Source organism: Balaenoptera acutorostrata, chromosome 6, assembly GCF_949987535.1.
Source record: "Balaenoptera acutorostrata chromosome 6, mBalAcu1.1, whole genome shotgun sequence".
In the NCBI taxonomy this organism is placed as follows: Eukaryota; Metazoa; Chordata; class Mammalia; order Artiodactyla; family Balaenopteridae; genus Balaenoptera; species Balaenoptera acutorostrata.
The window spans coordinates 120,360,886-120,381,508 of record NC_080069.1 but is presented as its reverse complement, the minus strand read 5'-3'; the positions used below and the strand labels follow the sequence as shown (position 1 = coordinate 120,381,508).

The 20,623-nt window shown below is 42.1% G+C and overlaps 1 protein-coding gene across 3 annotated transcripts in view; it reads right to left on the bottom strand.

The window, feature by feature from the left end:
• NUP214 (nucleoporin 214) overlaps positions 1–20,623 on the bottom strand; it is a 102,364-nt gene that overhangs the window by 55,162 nt on the left and 26,579 nt on the right. For all 3 annotated transcript variants that reach the window (XM_057548327.1, XM_057548328.1, XM_057548329.1), the window contains 10 exons: positions 19,774–19,868; positions 16,930–17,016; positions 16,570–16,719; positions 14,585–14,743; positions 11,656–11,759; positions 8,732–8,914; positions 7,916–8,001; positions 7,727–7,810; positions 1,667–1,927; positions 746–907 (listed from right to left, as the gene is read on the bottom strand). In XM_057548327.1, coding sequence (XP_057404310.1) covers positions 746–907; positions 1,667–1,927; positions 7,727–7,810; positions 7,916–8,001; positions 8,732–8,914; positions 11,656–11,759; positions 14,585–14,743; positions 16,570–16,719; positions 16,930–17,016; positions 19,774–19,868 — 1,371 coding nt within the window. The remainder of the gene's footprint in view (positions 1–745; positions 908–1,666; positions 1,928–7,726; positions 7,811–7,915; positions 8,002–8,731; positions 8,915–11,655; positions 11,760–14,584; positions 14,744–16,569; positions 16,720–16,929; positions 17,017–19,773; positions 19,869–20,623) is intronic.

Sequence of the window (20,623 nt, the reverse complement as noted above, 5' to 3'; positions counted from 1 at the left end):
CTCTACCCACTAAATGCCAGCAACACTGCCAACTGTTGGAGGGGAGATGGGCGGGGCAAAATAGCCTCTGGCTGAGAACCACTGGCTTGTAAAAATTGATAGCCAGTGATAACTGAGGTCCCAAGGCGAACTACCTATAAATCTTAATGTAGAAAATTCCGGATAGCCACAAACCACTGACAAAATGCAAAAGCTGATTAGCTCCTTAGAGTTTTCATCTGTCAAGTTTCCATCTTAAATTTGCAGTCTTAAGAAAAAGCTGTACTACGATACAAAGAACACAGGGTTGGAGTCTGGGTTTTGTTACGTATTGGTCAGGTGACCTTCACCTCTCCAAACCTTACATCACTCAAAAGCAAAATGGGCACACTTATACCCACCTCAGAGGGTGGCTGGGATCCTTAAGATACCATCAGACAACTCTAATGTTATTAGGTGATCTAACTGCGAAGATTAATTTTGGGCTTAAAGCAGACATTATTCAAAAGTAGGGATTAACAACTCCATCAAAAAACCCCACTGATCTCCCACTTAACTGAATGTTGCAGATAATACCGCCCCTTAAAAGGAAAGTTCCCGACGAAGCCTCTGCCTTCGCAGAACTCTCTCCCCCAAAAGGTGAGAGACCTATCACATCAGCCTTCTCTTCTGAAGGGCAGCAAAGAGAGCCCACCGTTTCTTGGCACCTGTGTCCTGGCCTGGGGCTCAGACAGCTCACCATCAGCCCCTGCACAGATGTTTTTACCTGGCGCCTGACTGGCCATCTGCCGTCTCAGGGCTGCCGCAGCGGCCGCCTGGGGAGCAGAGATGGGGTGGGAAGGGCCAGGGGCGCCATGCTTCACGGTTTTTGTTGCAAGCATTGTGCTATCAGCCCCTTGGGGAATAATTTTGCTAGCAGGTGTAGACACTGAGGAAAAAAGATAAATTAAGTGAGAGAGTGGGTCAGAGAAGAAGAAAACACAAAAATTAAAATGGTAAATTCTCCATGTGTGGTTGCAGGGAAAACGTTAAGATTAAAAATCCTTAAGCACTAACACAGAAAAGTACTGGCAAACTGACAGGCTGGTACCTTTATCTTTCAAAGATGCTGCAGGCAATTTGCCCGCCCACTTCTATTAGTGAAAATACTTCATATGATCATTTCCTCTGACACTGAGCAAGATATAACTTTTGTGCCAAAACAGAGCAATGTCCTGCTCTCCTCCCATAAAATCTCTCCATTCTGGTACCTCATGCCCGGCTTTGTCCTCTTAGAAGTCACTGCAATACAAAGTCCTGATGCTCTGAACTGAAGGTGTGACAGCACAACACAGGTCCCATCAGCGAGCCAACACAGACAATGAGCTTTCTGGCTGCTGAGCTCTGAGGCACAATATGGCTACAGTGGAGGAGCTGAAATGAGGTGGGACGTGAAAGGCACGAGCTGTGCTCCACAGGAAAGCAGTAACTGTGAACCTTGCAGGGTCTCCTCTTCCTCAGGTCCTACCAACCACTTTCAAGGGGAACACACCTCTTGAATCTGTCCTGTAATTCCTAGAATATTAACAGAAATGGGCTGGAACCCATAACTTATGGGCGTGATAATATAAAACCCAGTTACAGTTCCTTCAGGAGTCAGAGATCTCTTAGGGAAAAAAGATCATTTCCTGTCTCATTGTTTACTTACCTGAAGTTCCCATCACACCTGGCGAACCATGAATCAGGTGAGATTTAGCAAAAGGAGTCGCCTGGGGCAAAAGACTGGGCTGGATGGAAGGCGTTCGAACCACGGGAGCATGCCGGGGAACCTGGACCACTGCGTCGTCATCCTTACAGGATGCCCGTGTGTCTTCACCTTCCAGAGACTGGGAAATGGATGACGTTGAGCTGACTTCATCCAAGTCTTCATAATACCTCTGACACAGGAAAGCTGACCGAGACAGGCTGGCTACAAAGCCCAAAACAAAACACAACTTAGACAATTCAAGTCCAAAAGCTATGTAATTTTCACTGCCACTAGAGAAATATCCAATTTATAAATCGACTTAATTATTACTTATTTTAAGTGGAAGCAGCTGCTGCTGAATGCGAACAAAGATACTTTTTGCTCAAACGGGCTTTGCAAAACCGAGCTGTGTAGGACAAGAACATTTTGACTGTTAAACAAAAAAAATGTGAGGTGAGAGACGGGATGCATGCTGGTGTAAAAGCAGGAAGTTCACAGGCAAGAACACCGTCTCAGAAAAGCAACAGACAAGCTTCCAGAGCAGAGTAAACAGTCCCAGTGCTGCCACTGCTTTCCAACAATAAACTTCTGAGAACAGGCCTAACGCAAACTGGAAAAGACATCATGTCCTCAATGCTGAGGGTCTCAAACACTGCCACGTAAATCTAATCATTCTTTTGAATCAATTAGGTTAAAAAAAAAATCACTGAAATCAATCTTCACCTTCCCTGTTTTTTTCCTTCCATAAACTATGGGGTAATATGCCATGTTACTTTCTACCGTGAATTTCAGAAGTCATGTTACTGTCTGTATACTGGAAAAAACCAAAACCAAACAGAAAACAGCCCTCTCTCCTCCTCAAGTTATGTAAAAGTATTGCTAATATTTACTGACTTATTTGCCCTATAGGCACGTCACTCTGCAAGATTTTACTTGTCATAATGGAACCGGAACATAGACAAATGCAAGTGAAAGCCGACGCTGCGCGCTAGCGCTGCTGCTAGGCTGCACTGTCAATTCGGTAGCCACCAGCCACGCGTGCCTATTTAGATGAAAAGTAATGTGAAGTAAATAAATGAAAATCTGGAATCCTAAGTTGCACCAGCCCCCTTTGAAGTGCTCAATAGCCGCAGCTTAACTGCTCTCCTGGAGAGCACAGATCCAGAACATCGTCACCACTGCAGGAAGTCCTACGGGACAGCACTGTACCAAAGTGTTCTGATGCAGGTCAATGTGCAGCAGGGTCACTTAGCAAGTCCCTCCACAACCACCAGCACCACCAGTAAAACTGCAGTTAACATTTATTGAGAACTTACCTGGTACCAGCTACTGCTCAAAGCATCTAAATTAGAAATTCCTGTTATCTGACTTTATGGTTAATGCCTAGAAAGGCTGAGTAATTTGCCCAAGGTCACGAAGTTGGTAAGTGGTAGAGCCGGAATTCAAACCTGGCATGTATCCGACTTGAAAGACCATGTTCTTAACAATACTCTGTTATATATAAAATACCCTGTGCTAGGTAGAATTTTGACCCCACGACCCCTGCCCCCAGTGCCACACCCATGGTTATGTTCTGTTAGATGGTTGTATTACATGGCCAAAGGGATTTTGCAGACACGATTAAGGTTACTAATCAGTTGACCTTAAAACAGAGAGGTTAGCCTGGATTTTCCAGGTGGGCCCAGTGTAAAATCTCATGAGCCCTTAAAGGTAGAGAAAAGAAGCACAAGAGGAAGCAGAGAGAGGTGGCAGAAGTGGGGACACAGAAGCATTCAATGTGCTGTTGCTGGACTGCAGATGGAAGGGGGCCGGGGGCACAAGCAAAGCAAACGAGGACCTCAGTCTTACAGCTGCAAGGAACCTAATTCTGCCAACAACTCCAATAACTCAGAAGCGGGATCTTCCCTAGAGCCTTTAGATGAGAGCTCAGACCAGCCAGCACTGACTTCAGCCTGTAAGCCCCGAGCAGAGGACCCAGCAGGGCCATGCTGCGCCTGGACTTCTGACACACACAACTGGGAGATCATAAACAGGTGGTGTTATAAGCCACTACATTTGTGATAAATTGTTACACGGCATCCACAGAAAACTAATATAAACCCCACACTCTCTTAGGGCCACACTGCTCTCACTAATTTCTCTAAAATCCCACTTCCTGAGAGTTAATAGCAACAAGAGATGACTCAGACTCATCACCTTCAGGAACTGGATAGAAAACGGAAATAACTTTAACTCCCAAGGTCTGATACCACCTGGGGGTTCTCTCAGTTTCCTTCCTTCATCTTTCTGATGCCATTCAATGGATTTGGGTGGAGGGACACCCATCAGTTGAAAAACGCAATGGCCATGCTCACTTGCAGAGGCCTGGCCTGCTCAACTGTCCCAATGATGCTGCCTCCGCAGCTGACACATGCTGCTTCCTGCTGTGATCAAGGATGCAGCTACCTTCCTGGCACTAGAAAGGGGGCCCCACTGAAACCTAAAGAATCTTACTCTGCTTAAATGTTAGCTCAGATCAGGACAGGCAGAAAGCCACATTAACAGGAAGGAGAAGGGGTAGAAATCATGATCATCTCAGTAGACGCAGCAAACCTTCTATCTTATAAGGAACTACAGAAAGTGTTCCCTTTGAGATCAAGGCAAGGATGCCTACTCGCCCCTTTTATTGGACTCTGCATTGGAGGGTCTAGCTAGTGAAATAAGGTAAGAAAATTAAATAAAAAGCAAAAACAAAAGTGTTCATATCCATGGAAGATATAATTGTTTCCACAGAAAGTCCAAGAAATAGCTACAGACATATTATTTGAAATGAGTTAGCCAAGATGCTAGATTCAGTCAACATACCAAAAAATCTAGCACATTTCTATATACTATATCTAACATAAAATAAAACATAAAGTGAAATTTAAGGAAAAAACCCCCCTCATTATAAAAGCATCAAAAATATCAAACTTAGGAATAAATCTAACAAAAGATGTGCATGTCCTCCATGCAGAAAAATTAAAGACCCAAATAAACATACGCCATGTCTAGGAAATGAAAGATCAACACTGTACAAATGTCAATTCTTTTAAGTCAATTCAGAGATTCAATACAATCCCAATCAAAATCTCAACTCTTTGAGGGCTGAGGGTGGTAGAACTTAATAAGACAATTATAATATTAATATGGAAATGGAAAGCACCAAGAAGAGCCAAAACATTCTAGATCATGGGTCAGCAAACTACAACCATGAGCTAGCTGCTTGCTTTTATAAAGAAAATTTTACTGAAGCATAGGCATGCCCATCTGTTTACATACGGTCTGTGGCTGCTTTCCCATTACAAGGGCAGAGTTCACTAGGTACCACAGAAACTACATATTTACTACATATTTACTATCCAGCTCTTTAAGAAACAGTTTGCCAACCCCTACTCTAGACTGCAGAACTTTCTGCGATGATGAAATGTTCTATGTCTGCATTTCCCATTACAGTAGCCACTAGTCACATGTACCTAGTGAGCACTTGAAATGTGGCTGCTGGGATTAACTGAATTTTTTACTTTATTTAATTTTTATTAATTTAAATTTGAACAGGCTACCATATTGAACAGCACAGCTTTAGGATCTAGAAAAAAAAACAGTATCGAGACTTATTTTAGCACCAGTTAATTGAGGCAGTGCGGTGGCAGTGGTTTCTCATCAGTGTACAGACCATCAGACCTACGAGTATAAGGAAAACCGATTTACAACAAAGGTGGCCACTAAGCAGGGAGGAAGAATCTTCACTGAACAGTGCTGGGACAATCAGATATCTAAATACAAAAAAATGACATGAGAGCGATACTTTGTATCATACACAAAAACCAATTCCAGATAGTATAAACGAAATATGGTCTACCCATACAATGGAATACCATTCAGCAAAAAAAGGAATGAACTACTAATACATGATACACATCATGGGTGAACCTCAAAGTTATACTAAGGGAAAGAAGCCAAAGCAAAAGACTACATATGATTCCATTTATACGCAGTTTCTAAAAAAAGGCAGTTCCACAGAGAAAGAAAACAGATCAGTGGTTGCTGGGAGCAGAATAGGAACTGATTACAAACAGCATGAGGCAACTTCTTAAGTGATGGAAATGTTTTAAAACTGGAATGTGGTGATGGTTATACAATTCTGTAAATTTACCAAAAATCGTCAAACTATATACACTTACAACAGGTGAATTTTATGATATGCAAATTATACCTCAATAAAGTTGTTTTAAAAGAATCAATTCCAGGTAGATAGCAGATCTAAATTTGAAAGGCAAAGCATTAACATTTCTAGACAATAATAAAGGTGCATACATACTCTTGTTACCTAGAGGTAGAGAAAGATTTCAACAGAACAACAGGAACTGACCATAAAAGAAAGGGCTGAAAAATCTGTTTTAAAATTAAGAACTTCTCTTTGCCAAAAGATAGTAAGAGGCTAAAAAGGCAACAAAGTGAATAACTACAAACTCACATAACCAACAAAAGGCTGGTATCAAGAACTGATAAAAACTTTTACAAATCAGCAGGACAGATTATCCAATAGACAGATGAGCAAAGGATTTAATCAGGCACTTCACAAAAGAAGATACCCAAATGGTAATTAAACATATAAAAAGGTGACACCAGCAGAGTTAAAAGGAAAAAGATTGATAACATCAGGCTTGGCAAGGCTGTGGAACAGCTGGAATATTCATACACTGATGGCCAAGTGTGACTCGGTACAACCACTCTGGAGAACTGCACGCACAATCTGAAGCTGAGCACAGGGACAGAGTACGAGACACAATTCCACTCGGAGCCACATGACCACATAAAAGACATACACGTGTACCCCAAGGGACAAGCACAAGAATGTTCAGAGCAACATTCTACTATGTTACAGCTAAAAGCTGCAAACAGTGAATGTCCACCAAAAGGAGAATGGATAAACAAATGCAGTATATTCATACACCAAAGCAACAAAAACAAACAGCTACATGCAGCAACATGGATGACTCTTAGAAACCTGACGTGGAGTAAGAGAAACCCATCCAGAGAATAAATAAATGGACTTCCGCAGTATCCAAAGCCCAAAAAACAGGCAAAACCAAATTACGGTGTTTGGGGAGGCAAGCTTAAGTAGTAAAACTGTCAAAAAGGAAAAATAAAGGAGACTAAAGAGAACAGCAGCTTAATGCAATGTACAATCCTGGACTGGATCCTGATTTTCCAAAAAGCTTGGCTACGCGTGCTGAAACTACCACAGCCCGCGCCTAGAGCCCGTGCTCCGCAACAGGAGAAGCCGCCGCAATGAGAAGCCCACGCACTGCAATGAAGAGTAGGCCCCGCTCGTCACAACTAGAGAAAGCCCACGCACAGCAACGAAGACCCAATGCAGCTGGAAAAAAAAAAAATTTCAACTCAAAACATAATTTCAAAGAAAAAAGCAGTTACAGGCACTAGAGCAAAGCAGGGTTATGCCTGAAGTTGCATCTAACAAATAGTTTTTTAAAAGAAAATTCAGGTAATTATATAGATAATTTCATGACAAAATATTTTTTATCAGGTATATGGCTTCTTTTCAGCAAGTGTTTTTAGCCATCATTCCCTAATCTGTCGTTTTTTTTTCTTCTTTCTTAGAACGTCTTTTTTTCAAATGTAGCCTTACTCAAAACCCCATACCAATCAGAAAAGTAAAGCTTCTCTAGCTAAAGCAGAGGCTAGGACCCCTGGAGCCAGCTCAGCTTCCCCCAAAACCCTTGGGAGTCACTGCCACAGAACCTAAGGACTGTGGAAAACACAGTGTAAAAGCCAGAAAAACTACCTTGAACTGCTTCATTGACCATGTATAAGCTGCTTCTTACCCCAATATTCAAATGGATGACAGATTCTGGGGACATTTTCTCTATCTCCCATTAAGAACCAAAGAAAAAAACACACACACACACACACCCCATCCTACTCCCACACCATGTACTATATGGTTTATCCTAAAAATTCAGGACCAGTTTCCTCTACCTGGAGCAGTAGATCTCACCGGTGGGGTCTTCCTCTTGGCCAAGAAGTTTCTCAGCTGTGCCTGTTTCACGGGGGACAGTTTAGCTGCAAGAAATTCATGAACCCATAAATGCATAAGACTCGGTTTTTAAGATGTCAATAGATGAAAGAGAACAAAGAGAGTTTAAAGACTGGGAAGAACTCATTTACCTGGGACTTTGGGCAAGGGTTTGGTTTGAGAGTCTATGGTTGTTTTCAACAAAGCATTGCGCAGGCTTTCGAGGTCACTGTCAAAACTGAAATAGGATAGTGTTACATATGAACCAACTACGACCTGAGAAATCGGGGGGGTGGTGGTGGTACATTATCCTCCTAAATCTAAAGGCAAGATATGAGAGCATCCCAATACAGAAATGGAAAATCTGACCAATCAAGGAAATTAATCCAAGAGGAAAGAGATCACAGTCTCCATATTATATCCCAAGCCCAGAGCAAACACACCACCAACGGGGCTCCAGCAGGAAGGGCAATTAAAATCTACACATTCAGCCTAAAGGCAGAAACACAAGACCACCTTGGTAACTTCAGGGGTAAACTGTCTAACTGCAGGGTCTGAAATCTCCACACTCTTGCAAAATGATAAATCTGAGCTTCAAGACAAATTGGTCAACCTAACCCTGACAGTTAATTTTCAATTAAACAATACTGTGACTACAGTGTCTGTTATCATCTATTGAGCATCTGTTTCATCAGGCACACTACTAGGTGCTTTAAAGACTTAGCTTTAAACTCTCCAGTAATCCCACGAGGCACGTATTGTTAGCCCTACTTTTTGGCAAAGGAACAGAGGTTCAGAGAGGGTGAGGAATCTGACCAGGCTCACACAGGTGAAAGACAGCAGAGTCACTTTCAAAGCCACATGTGAACCATTCCAGGACTACTCCACCTAACTCTGACTATTCATTCGTTCATCCAGCCACATTTACTGAGTGCACGGGGCGTTAACAGGCCCATTCTCCTGCACACCTGTGAGTGCTGCTCTGCGAGGGAACATCCAAGGGAAGGCCCCACTGGGAGGTTTGGTTATAAAGACGGAGCTGCTGGAGACTATCCACCAGGTGATTCAGCCTCTTCCTCTGTTGGTTGATGATTTCCCGGTTGTTGGCAAGGGTGTTAAACAGCGTCTCTCGCTCCGGCACAAGCAGGCGCCTGTTGAGAGCAAGGAGGAAAAGAATTAAATGTGAATGGTTCAAGTAAAGGAACTCCCCACTGAATGGAAAAAAAAAGACCACAACTGTTAACAGTGAGAAGACTAAACTGGAGAACCACTAGTGGGAAAGAAACATCAAGAAATTACTAGAACATAAAAAGGGGATGAAAGCCTAACGAGGATAAAGTGGAAGGAGGAAAGAGCAGCTTCGGATGTGCAGGACCGGGCCTGTAGCAGAGGACAGCACAGCCAGACAGAACCTCAGATGGGTTCCAGGGAAGAAATGGGGGAAAATTCATCCAGCTGTATATTTAGGATATGCATATTTCTCTGTATGTAAATTATATGAAATAAAAAGAAAAAGCCCAAGGGTGCAGGGAAATCTAGGGAGTCAGTCAGTCATTTCTTCAGGGTGCTGTCAACACTGAAACAGAGGAACAGCACATGACTTAGCAGCAGGGGGGTCACCCACCCAAAAGAATTACAAGAAGACAGGGACAACTGTCCCCTTCTTTCTGGTGACAAGGTAGTTAGTTCAACATATATTTTTAATAGGCATTTCAATAGGGTACAAGGCAACATTTAGAGAAGGGCCCAAAACAGAGAAGTGCTAGAAAATTGTACAGATTTAAGAATCTGAATTCTACAGAAAGGGAACTTAAAAAAAGCACATTAAGGGACTTCCCTGGCAGTGCAGTGGTTAAGAATCTGCCTGCCAATGCAGGGGACACGGGTTCGAGCCCTGGTCCAGGAAGATCCCACATGCCAGGGAGCAACTAAGCCCACGAGCCACAACTACTGAGCCTGCGTGCCTAGATAGAGCCCGTGCTCCGCAACAAGAGAAGCCACCACAATGAGAAGCCCGCGCACTGCAATGAAGAGTAGCCCCCACTCACTGCAACTAAAGAAAGTCCAAGTGCAGAGAAAAAAAAAAAAAGCACGTTAAGTAGAAAATCCATGGGGTTGTTTAAAGGAGTACAAAGCCTGGCTTCTCTGTTAGCATCATGCACTTTTTATTGTTTATTTTAATTTTTAAATTTTTTTATTATTTTATTTTATGTTATTGGCCGTGCAGCTTGTGGGATCTTAGTTCCCTGACCAGGGATCGAACCAGTGCCCCCTGCAGTGGAAGCACGGAGTCTTAACCACTGGATCACTAGGGAAGTCCCCATCATGCACTTTTTAAAAAGCCAACTTATTAATTAGCAAAGAGAAATCCAACTGTCAAGCAGAGCAGAACATTCTCACTGTCGGGTCAAGCCATTCTCTCACATGGGGGGGAACATGAATTCCGAACTGGGGGAGTAAGCTCCGAAATCTCTAAAGGGGCCCAACTGCCCACGGGGACAAGTGCTCCAGGCCACAGAACCTTCCCCCTGCCAGTGTCTGGAGGATCAACGTTCACCTCTGTCTTCCCATACCTATGCTCCTCAGGTCAGGCACAAAGCCTTTCTCCACACTGTAGAATACAATGTATTAAATTCTGTTTACTGAACTTTAAACACCTTCTAGCCCTGCCCCCGACACAACACCCAGGTTGCCCCACTTAAAAGTCTGTGACCAGGGCTTCCCTGGTGGCGCAGTGGTTGAGAATCTGCCTGCCAATGCGGGGAACACGGGTTCGAGCCCTGGTCTGGGAAGATCCCACATGCCGCGGAGCAACTGGGCCCGTGAGCCACAATTACTGAGCCTCCGCATCTGGAGCCTGTGCTCCGCAACAAGAGAGGCCGCGATAGTGAGAGGCCCGCGCACCGCGATGAAGAGTGGCCCCCGTTTGCCACAACTAGAGAAAGCCCTCGCACAGAAACGAAGACCCAACACAGCCATAAATTAATTAATTAATTAATTAAAATTTAAAGAAAAAAAGTCTGTGACCTCACAGCTTTGTAAACAAGCGAATAGATCATTTCCTGGTTTGTTTCCTTACAAGGCTAATCACATTAATCAAGTATAGGTGTTTCAGAAATCTAGCATTTTGAGGGCTGACCTGGTTTTCACATTTCTTGTGGGCACCTTACTGCTTTCACAATGTACTGCATTCTATTCCTTCTGGAAAACACGAGGCATAAAACCAAATATCCACGGATGGAAGATTAGGATAGAAGGTTTTCCTCTACCTCTGTTACCACTCCTCTCATCCTTTTAGTTATCCATACTAATTAGGAATGTTTCCTCCAAAGGAAAATTTGGAATATACAGAAAAGTATAAAAGAAACATTCCTCTTAATCTCATCTTGCAGGTATGAGTATTTTGACAGATTTATTTCCAGCCTTTTCTACATTAGACCTCCACAATGAGGTCACCTAGTTTGATTTTATGTCTTACCTTTTTCATATTTTATATTTTATACCTAATAATTAGTTACAGGATTATATATTTTGTATAGTTCATGTAACACAAAACATATTTAATATGAATTTTTTGAGAATATGCGATTCAACGGTTACACAGTATTCTGCATTAAGAAAAAAATGTGACCAGATTTATTAGCCACTCCTCTAACTTTTGGGTAACTAGACTGAATCCAATTTTTCACTCTCATAAATTGTGCTGTAATATAAATTGTTTTATGTAAATTATTGTGAATATTGCTATTATTTCTGTAGAACAAATTTCTAGATGTATAATGACTGGGTCAAAGAGAATGAACCTTTGTAGGGTTTTTTATAAATCCTCCTAAATGATCCTTTAAAAGGGCTTCAGCAACTATCTACACAGTGGATGAGAGGCCTCGCTCACTTTTGTTTTCTCTTTTGTTCCAGATGCCGATCCCACTCCAAGTCTAGAACATCATTCACATCTTGGACAGCAAATTTCACATACTGATGAAGGCGCCGAATTTCCTATAAGAAAAAAATGAAACGTCAAAATGACTCAGTTGTCCAGTAGCTTGCAGGAAGGTGTATCAAAACAGTTAAAATGACTTTGAAGTCTTTTTATACTGAGAACCATAATGAACAAGGGAAATGTTAACAGGCTTTAGTACAATCATTAGAATGTTATAATTCAAATGAAAAACAGCAACTCAACCTTTTAAAGCGTGTGACAGAGAGGTGGTGTGAAGAAAAGGGAAACAGAAAGGGCGTATCGGCCTAGGGCCTCTAGGGAACCAATGTTCTTGCTTAGTTCTCATTTTCAGCTCCTGTAAAGTATCTCCACATGGCCTAGGAATTTTCCACTGCACTCTGTTACTCCGACAGGGCACCCATTTAGCTTTTGCTCTCCCACCCATGAAATTAACTGTAATACAGACAAAATTATTCTACAAAACAGTGCTGAAAATAATTCTGCACCTATCTATTCATAGAGTAGAACACAGAAGTCATCTCACCAGTGGGGAAAAACTCATTTCTCAAAAACAAAGAATAGTATCAGCACTAGAAACTGAATTTACCATTATTAAAAGTCTTACCTATTAATTTATTTTAGGCCTGCAATAATTTTCTTTAAATATTGGTCCAGTGTTAACCTTCATGGCTATACCATTTGACTCTCAAAAATTAAAAAAATATAGCATTCCATTAATGCAAACGAAGCATTCCATTAGACACGTATACAAATGAAGACAATGTGCTTTACAGTGGAAAACACTCTTTACATCTGTACAAAGATCTTAATGTGTTTAACTGTATTTTCAAAATTATTTTCGGACAAGGGTATGTGTCCTAATTGAAGAAGAAAATGTCATTTAAAGAGAGCCAGGCTGATTCTAGGAAGCAGCAGTAACCTGAGCATCAAATACAAATTTCAACTCAGTGCTCCATGACTACACGGAGGCCCTTTACTGTGGACACTTCACATGTGACCACACCTCTGTGCATTAACTAATCTTGTTTCTTCTGAATGCCCTCCCAACTTTGTCTGCCAGGAAAAAAAAACTCTTCTTTTAAGGCCTATCACAAATATTTTTCTGTGGCTTAGCTGCTCCCCCATCTGCAATCCCACGGCAACACACCCCACGTTGTATTTACAAGTCCATCTTTCCGCTGCTACTTATCCAGCTGCAGTGTAGTGCTGAACACCGCAGGCTCTGAGCCAGACCGCCCAGGCTCCAGGGTCCAGCATTTATTAGTGGTGAGACTTGGGTAGTTCCTGTGTCTCTGATTCCTTATCTTTCTTTTGTATATGGTATGCATTCAATAAATGCTAGCTATTATTATCTACTTAGCACTGTGGAAAAGAGAAAATTATTTCCCTTGAATGGGGAAAGTGGTTCACCCAAAGCTGAATTCTTTTAGTTTGCACACAGAGCAAGGGGTGAAAAGGCACACAGGAAGAAAGAGTAACCAGATTCAACGTGGAGATCTGTAATTTGATGAGTGGCAGGCAGGTGGTCGTCACTCTCTGCTAAGAGGGTTACCATCCCCAGGAGAAGGACACACCTAGGAATACCTCAAGGGCGGCAGGACACAGCAGGGGTTCCTCAGCCTTTCTGGGAGGCCTCCACTTCTTTCATTTTCCTACTGTCAGTATGCTTACCAGGTGTGGGATGCAAATGACAGCAACAGTAGAGTCTGCAGCCTCAAATCCTCTGAGGCAGGAGGGGGTTCCCCATACTCACAGACCCTCAGGTCCCAGGTGAGGAAGGCCAGTGCTGCCACCCCTGCACCCTTTCCTACCTGATTCTAGGGGAAGGCAAGGTGCTGGGAGATGACCCCTACTAAAGCTGTGATGCAACAATTTTGAATAAATTGAAAGATGGAAACAAAACTCAGATTTAGCTCAAAGAGAATATAGGAATAATTAAGAATGAGAAAAGTAACTTTGCTAATAGTTACAGGAAGGAGCCCCGGCAGGTAGAAGTTTCGATCCTGGTTCCACTCTTACTGGAATCAACATTACCTTGGGCAAGCTCCTTAGCCTATGACATTCCAGTTCCTTATCTGTACAATGGGATCAGTAACTCTCACCTTGCAGAGCAGCAGGGTTTGAAGACTAGAAATAATGTATTAAAAAACACCTCACAGAGCTTCCCTGGTGGCGCAGTGGTTAAGAATCCGCCTGCCAATGCAGGGGAGACGGGTTCGAGCCCTGGTCTGGGAAGATCCCGCATGCTGCGGAGCAACTAAGCCCATGTGCTACAACTACTGAGCCTGCGCTCTAGAGCCCACGAGCCACGACTACTGAGCCCGTGTGCCACAACTACTGAAACCCGCACGCCTAGAGCTCCTGCTCCGCAACAAGAGAAGCCACCACAATGAGAAGCCTGTGCACCGCAACGAAGAGTAGCCCCTGCTCACTACAACTAGAGAAAGCCTGCGTGCAGCAAAGAAGACCCAACGCAGCCAAAAATAAATAAATAAATAAACAAATACATTTATATAAAAAAAAAAACAAAAAAAAAACACCTCACAGAGTACTTGGTGCCCAATGAACAGTTGCTAGTTTAATAATTATTATTCCTGATTTGATTTCTAAATATATCTTTTTCAACAGCTACTCTCTACCAATCTTAAGGTTTAATTAAGAATTATGTTTTTGTTTAATCCAAAAAACCTTAAGTGGGAAAGTGCCATTTCCTTTGCGACAGTGAAGGGAGTCTACGCCAAGTGGGTCAACACTCACAGGAAATGAACAACTTTGTACAAGCAGTTGTGCAAGCCTGTACCTCCCAAAGGAGCGCCTGTCTAGGAGTCTGTTCTCAGCAGCTGTGGCGGGGTTCTCCTACCTGGAGCTGAGCCTCACTCCTGGGGTCCAGCGGCCTCTTATAGAGCAAGTGCAGATACCCAGAGTCACGGTTTCTCTCATTTTGTTCTCTGGCTTCTTCAACACCAGCAAAGCCCTCAAGTAAAGTTGTTTTCAGGGTACTTATATCTCCATGAAGAGACTAGAAAAGGTACGAGGATGAATTGATACAAAAGTGGTATTTCCAAGAAATAAACCTTTCTTTCTAGATCAAGGAAGGTGGTATTTCTCAAATATTTAACATGATGAACATATGAATATAGCAAAAAGTGAATTTCACTGCTTGGAAAGAAAGATACTAATGTTCATTTTTTTTCCTTCCTCATTAAAAAAATACATACTCTAATGATCAGAAACTCAGGAAATAAGACAAGTACTGGTAATCCTGCCAACTAAAGATGATCACTGTTAAAACCGTGGAGAACTTTCCTCTTTCTTTTTTTTTTTAATTTTTAAAAATTTTATTGAAGTATAGTTGATTTACAATGTTTCAAGTGTACAGCAAAGTGATTCAGTTATATATACACATATATATATATATATATATATTCTTTTTCAGATTCTTTTCCATTATGGGTTATTATAAGATATTGAATATAGTTCCCTGTACTCTACAGTAGGTCCTTGTTGTCTATCTACTTTACATATAGTAGTATCTATTAATCCCAAATTCCCAACTTATCCCTTCCCCACCCTTGAGAACTTTCCTCTTTCCAAGTGTGTTATTTAAGACCAGAGCTCTGGAGTCAGGCAGTCTGAACTGGGATCCTGGCTCTATAACTCAGTAACTGGGTGGCTTTGGGCAAATTACTTCATCTCTCTAAGCCCTGGTTTCCTGTTCTTGCAAAACAAAAAGAATAATAGTGCCTACCACACAGAAAAGCTGTGAGGATTCAATGAGATAATATAGATATGCCTGGCACATAGTAAGTAGTAATAATTGTAACACAGTAAATAAACAGTTAACAACAAATATTTGTTATTTTTATACTGTATATGCTCTTAAGTATCCTGCTTTTACCTTAAACTTAACCCTTTATAACCTAACAATTTACTATAAAAGACAGTAAATTTTCTCCTGTAAATGACCCACAGTATCTTCATTAAAGTCTGCTTTTATACCAAGAAAAAAAAACTTAGTAAATTTTCAAATATATCTAAACTAAATTAACAACTAGAATAAACTTTTATGGAGTGCCTTGTAAGTGTCAATGGGGTAGAAAGTACTTATTATTCCATTTTCCACATGAGAAAACTAAAATATAGAATAGCTGGAATAATTTGCCCAAAGTCACATAATTTATTATTAAGTGCTAAAGGTAGGATTTGAAGTCAGGCATTCCTAGGTAAACCACTCATCCACATAAAAAACAAGACTGGGGGCTTCCCTGGTGGCGCAGTGGTTGAGAATCTGCCTGCTAATGCAGGAGACACGGGTTCGAGCCCTGGTCTGGGAAGATCCCACATGCCACGGAGCAGCTGGGCCCGTGAGCCACAATTGCTGAGCCTGCGCGTCTGGAGCCTGTGCCCCGCAACGGGAGGGGCCGCGATAGTGAAAGGCCCGCGCACCGCGATGAAGAGCGGTCCCCGCACCGCGATGAAGAGTGGCCCCCACTTGCCGCAACTAGAGAAAGCCCTCGCACGAACCGAAGACCCAGCACAGCCAAAAATAAATAAATAAATAAATAAATAAAATTTAAAAAATAAATAAATAAATAAAAAGCACCATCAGAGAGAGCTACACAAGTATAAAATCTGTCTTTACCCTGAAACAGCCCTGCCTCTCTCCCTTGAAACTTTCTCAAGTAGAATCTCTCCCTTTCTCACTCCTCTAGAAAAAAAAAAAAAAAAAAAAAAAAAACAAGACTGGTGATTCCTGAAGAGAGAAAATACATACATCCGTGGAGTATCAGGACAACAATTTGCAAATGTGCAATTCAACTTAGGAAGAATATCAAAAACACAAACCTCTGTGGTCTCTTTAATCTCCAAAAGAAAGGTGTGCAGGTCATCTGATTCTGTTCTCAGCATCCTCATCTCCTCAGAAGTGCCCACTTGGAAACAGGCTTTGGAAGTTCGGGCTTTCAACTCTTCCAACTCCTTCTGAAAGTGAGTGACCTGTAGAGGCCACAAATGAGGGGACGGCTCAGTCTGAATGGCACGGCAGTCATGTCTGTCACTGCTCCCGGGCCCGCTAACAGCGCAGACTCCCGGGACACGCCAAGGCTCAATGCCAGAATAAAACAGTCACGTAGGAGTCCACACTCAGAGCCAGTCAAGTCTCACTATCAGAGCTACTTCTGGAAAAATCTGCAGGAACAAATTTACCTCCTCCCCGATTCCAGCCATCACAGGATCTGACTCTTTCCACTGATGTCCCTGCTTTTCTGTAACAGGAGGCTGAAGTGATTTTGCCTGAAATGAAAGGCAAAGGTTTTAAAGTGCATCCCACACCCCAAGCGATGGCTTCCTGGGGCAGGCGGCTCCGTGCCTATCACAGGTGCGGCGCTCTCACAATACCGTCACTGTCCCACCACTCACTCTTTTGAACCCGTATTTACTGGGTACCTTCCTGGTATAAGACATGCTCTAGATAGAGGTAAACAAGGTAGATGAGGTCCTTACTCTCATGGAACTCATATTCTACTGGGACAAGACAGATAATAAGAAGTAAACAACTCAGGTAATTTCAGCTAGTGATAAGTGATATGAAAAAAGTAAACAGGAACATATAGAGAGAATAAAAGTGGGCACTGCTTGACATGAGACAGCCCAAAAGCCCTCACTGAGCACTGCCTCTGCACTGAGACCTGAAGAAAGGGAGAAAGCTATGGAAAGCTCTAGGGGAAGCACCTCCAGGCAGTGAGAAGAGCAAGTGCAAAGAATGTGAGGCAGGAAAGACTTTGGCAAGTTTGAGGCAAAGGTATAAAGTGAATGTGGGCACATCAAGTCAGGGAGGGAGCGGGGCAGGCAGAGGCAGGTCGTGTAAAGCTATTCCAAGGAGTCTGGATTTTATTCTAAGTGAGTTGGAAAAGTACTAGCAGAGTTTTAGGAGAGTTTAAACTATCCTCTGATTTATGATATTAAAGGATCCCTCCTACTGCTACATAGAGCATGGATGACAGTGACAGGTAGGAAGAGAAATAGGAAGAGGAGTCAGGAGGCTAATGAGGGAAGAGATGATAATGGCCTGAAATACGACATTAGCAGGGGACAGAGATGTGGATTTACGACATATGACACATCACAGAGCAGAGCTGGCAAGACCTTTGCTAGTATGGACTGGGGGAGGTGCTATTAAAGAGAGGAATCTAGGATGACTTCTGGACCGGGGGTAGAGCAAACTACCGGGTTAGCGCTGCTTACTGAGATGGGCATACTAGAAAAGGAACAGGTTCTGGGGAAGATGGAAATCAAGAATTCTGCTTTAGAGATGTTATAACTTGAGATGGCTTTCAGATTATTTGATACCTACAGCAATTAACACATGGAGAGTTTTTAGACTGCATAAGCATTCATTAAAACAGCTTTATTTAATAAATGCCATGTGTCATGCTTTATGCCAAAAGCTACACCTGTAAACTGGCCATTTACTGTGGAGCCTGTACAGGTGTGTGCTGGGGGCAGGAAGGAGGTTGACTGGGAGAGGGACAGAAGGAAAAGACATGACTCCTGTTCTGAGGGCACTCAAGTAATCAAGTGGGAAATGGACAGAAAATGCTCTTTAAGTTAAACCATAAAAATAAACGGAGATGATAGACTGCAGATCTAAATATGAAAAGTAAAATAATAAAACTTTCGGAAAACATCTTTTTGACCTTGGAATAAGAAATGATTTCTAAAACAGAACACAAAAAGCACTCATTATAAAAGAAAAATTGATATATTGAATTATACTAAAATTAAGAACTGTAGTCATCAAAAGATACCACAAAGAGAATGTAAAGGCAATTCAGAGAGTGAGAAAGTATTAGTATTTGCATTATATGTATGTGTTTGCACATGCATGTGCATATTCAACAAAAACGAACTCTTACAGATCAGTAAGAAAAAGACAACCCAAAAGACACCCTGTAAAAGAAGATAGTCAAATGGCTAATAGTCATATGAAAAAAAAGCTGAATTTTACTAGTCATCAGGGAAATACTACTCAAAACCACAAAATACAACAACAATAAACAATGAAAAATACAAAGGGTGGTGAGGATGTGGAGCAGCTGAACTCATACACTCCTAGTAGGAACGTACTGAGAGGAATGTACGAATAGTCTGACCCAACAATTCCACTCCCAGGTATCTGCCCAACAAAAACGCACACACATATTAACCCAAAGACGTAAACTAGCATGGTCATAACAACACTATTCACAATGACTCAAACCCGGAAGCTACTCAAATGCCTGTCAAGGATGGAATGAAACTTGTAGTAGAGTCGCCCAATGAATTCCATACAGCAACAATGATACGGAAAAATCTCACAAACATAATGTTGAGCAAAACAGTCAGACACAAGAATATATACTGTATGATTCCACTTTACAGAAGGTACAAACAGGCTAAACTAAGCTATGCTGTTAGAAATCATAATAGTGAGACCTGTTTGGCAAGAGTTGTGACCAGATAGGTGAACATGAGGGGGACTCTGGGACCCTAGTATGTTCTATTTCTTGATCTGGGTGTTAGTTACCAAGGTGTATTCAGCTGGTGACAATTCACTGAGGTGGACATGTGTCATATGTATCCTTTTTTACCCCCATGTGTATTCTATGTTAGTAAAAAACTAAGTAACTAAAATAAACTGAGTTGTTATGGAAAGAAAAAGAAAAAGAAGGCAGTGGGTAGATTTCTTGGTTACTTTGGGAATGACAGAAAAAAATCAGGGGCTACACCATAGTCTTCAGACATAAAGAGAATTCAACAAACGGAACATAACATGGATAAGCTCAGGAACCAGCAGAGAAAACAATTCTAAGACTCTAGGGTTGAGATAAATGGCTTTTATGAGCTCACATTACAAATATTCAAAGATCATACTTTGGTATTTCCTATCACATAATCCTATATACTATTTCAAAGGTGTGAATTCTAAAACACAAAAACCCATTTTATAAACATGTATGTTTTGGGCAGTAAATTAATAAACACAGCACTGTAGGTTGAGTTTAAACGTACCTGGGGAGAGCCGGACTTGGCCACTGGAGGGGTTATCCTGGGTGATTTCTGTACCATCGACGGCACTGGACTTGGACCACCCTGAGCAGATCGCCCTGGTGGAACAAGAAGTCAGTTAAAACAAACAGTATTTATTCCCGTTATTTCTCCTATCGCGAACATCCTTTCCTCAAATCTAAAAAAAAAAAGTTTCTCATTGTCCCTAGCCCCCGTTTATGATCTTTGTTACCAAGAGTGACACCCACAGTTCCCAAATAACTAAAAAACACATATCACATTTTAAAACGGGAAACTCCTTTGTAAAGCAGGTAGAACTGGAGTGTCTCTGATAATAGGTATGTGGATGGTGTGGAGGCCCAGGAGGCTGTCCATTTGGCCCATCCTTACTCCCCGCAGAGGTTCCTGATGCACCTCTGGGAACTGCGGGCAAAGTTTAAAGACCACCAGAACAGTAATCCCACCAGAACAGTAACAGTGTGTGTAAGAACTCACAAGGTCTTCAGGACCCTCCTGTAAGCCTCTAGGACAAGTCTCACCCTGTTGCGCATTAGAATCACCTAGGAGTTCTTTAAAAAAATACACCAAAACTCATACCCAAGCCTCATCTCCAGAGAGCCTGATTAAACGGTTAGGGAGGGGATACCCCACTGCGTCCAGTGTACAACTGGGATTGCAATCCAATAATCCAAGACCCACCAAACTGTAAGAATTAAATACGTCAATGGGGGTAGGGAGATCTGGGTGGTAAGCGGTGGAAACGGAGAAAATGTACGTGTGTTATGGTACATCTCCTCTCTCCCAAACTGTAAAGACATGGGAAAAGACTAAAGGAAGGCTTGTTAATTTTTTG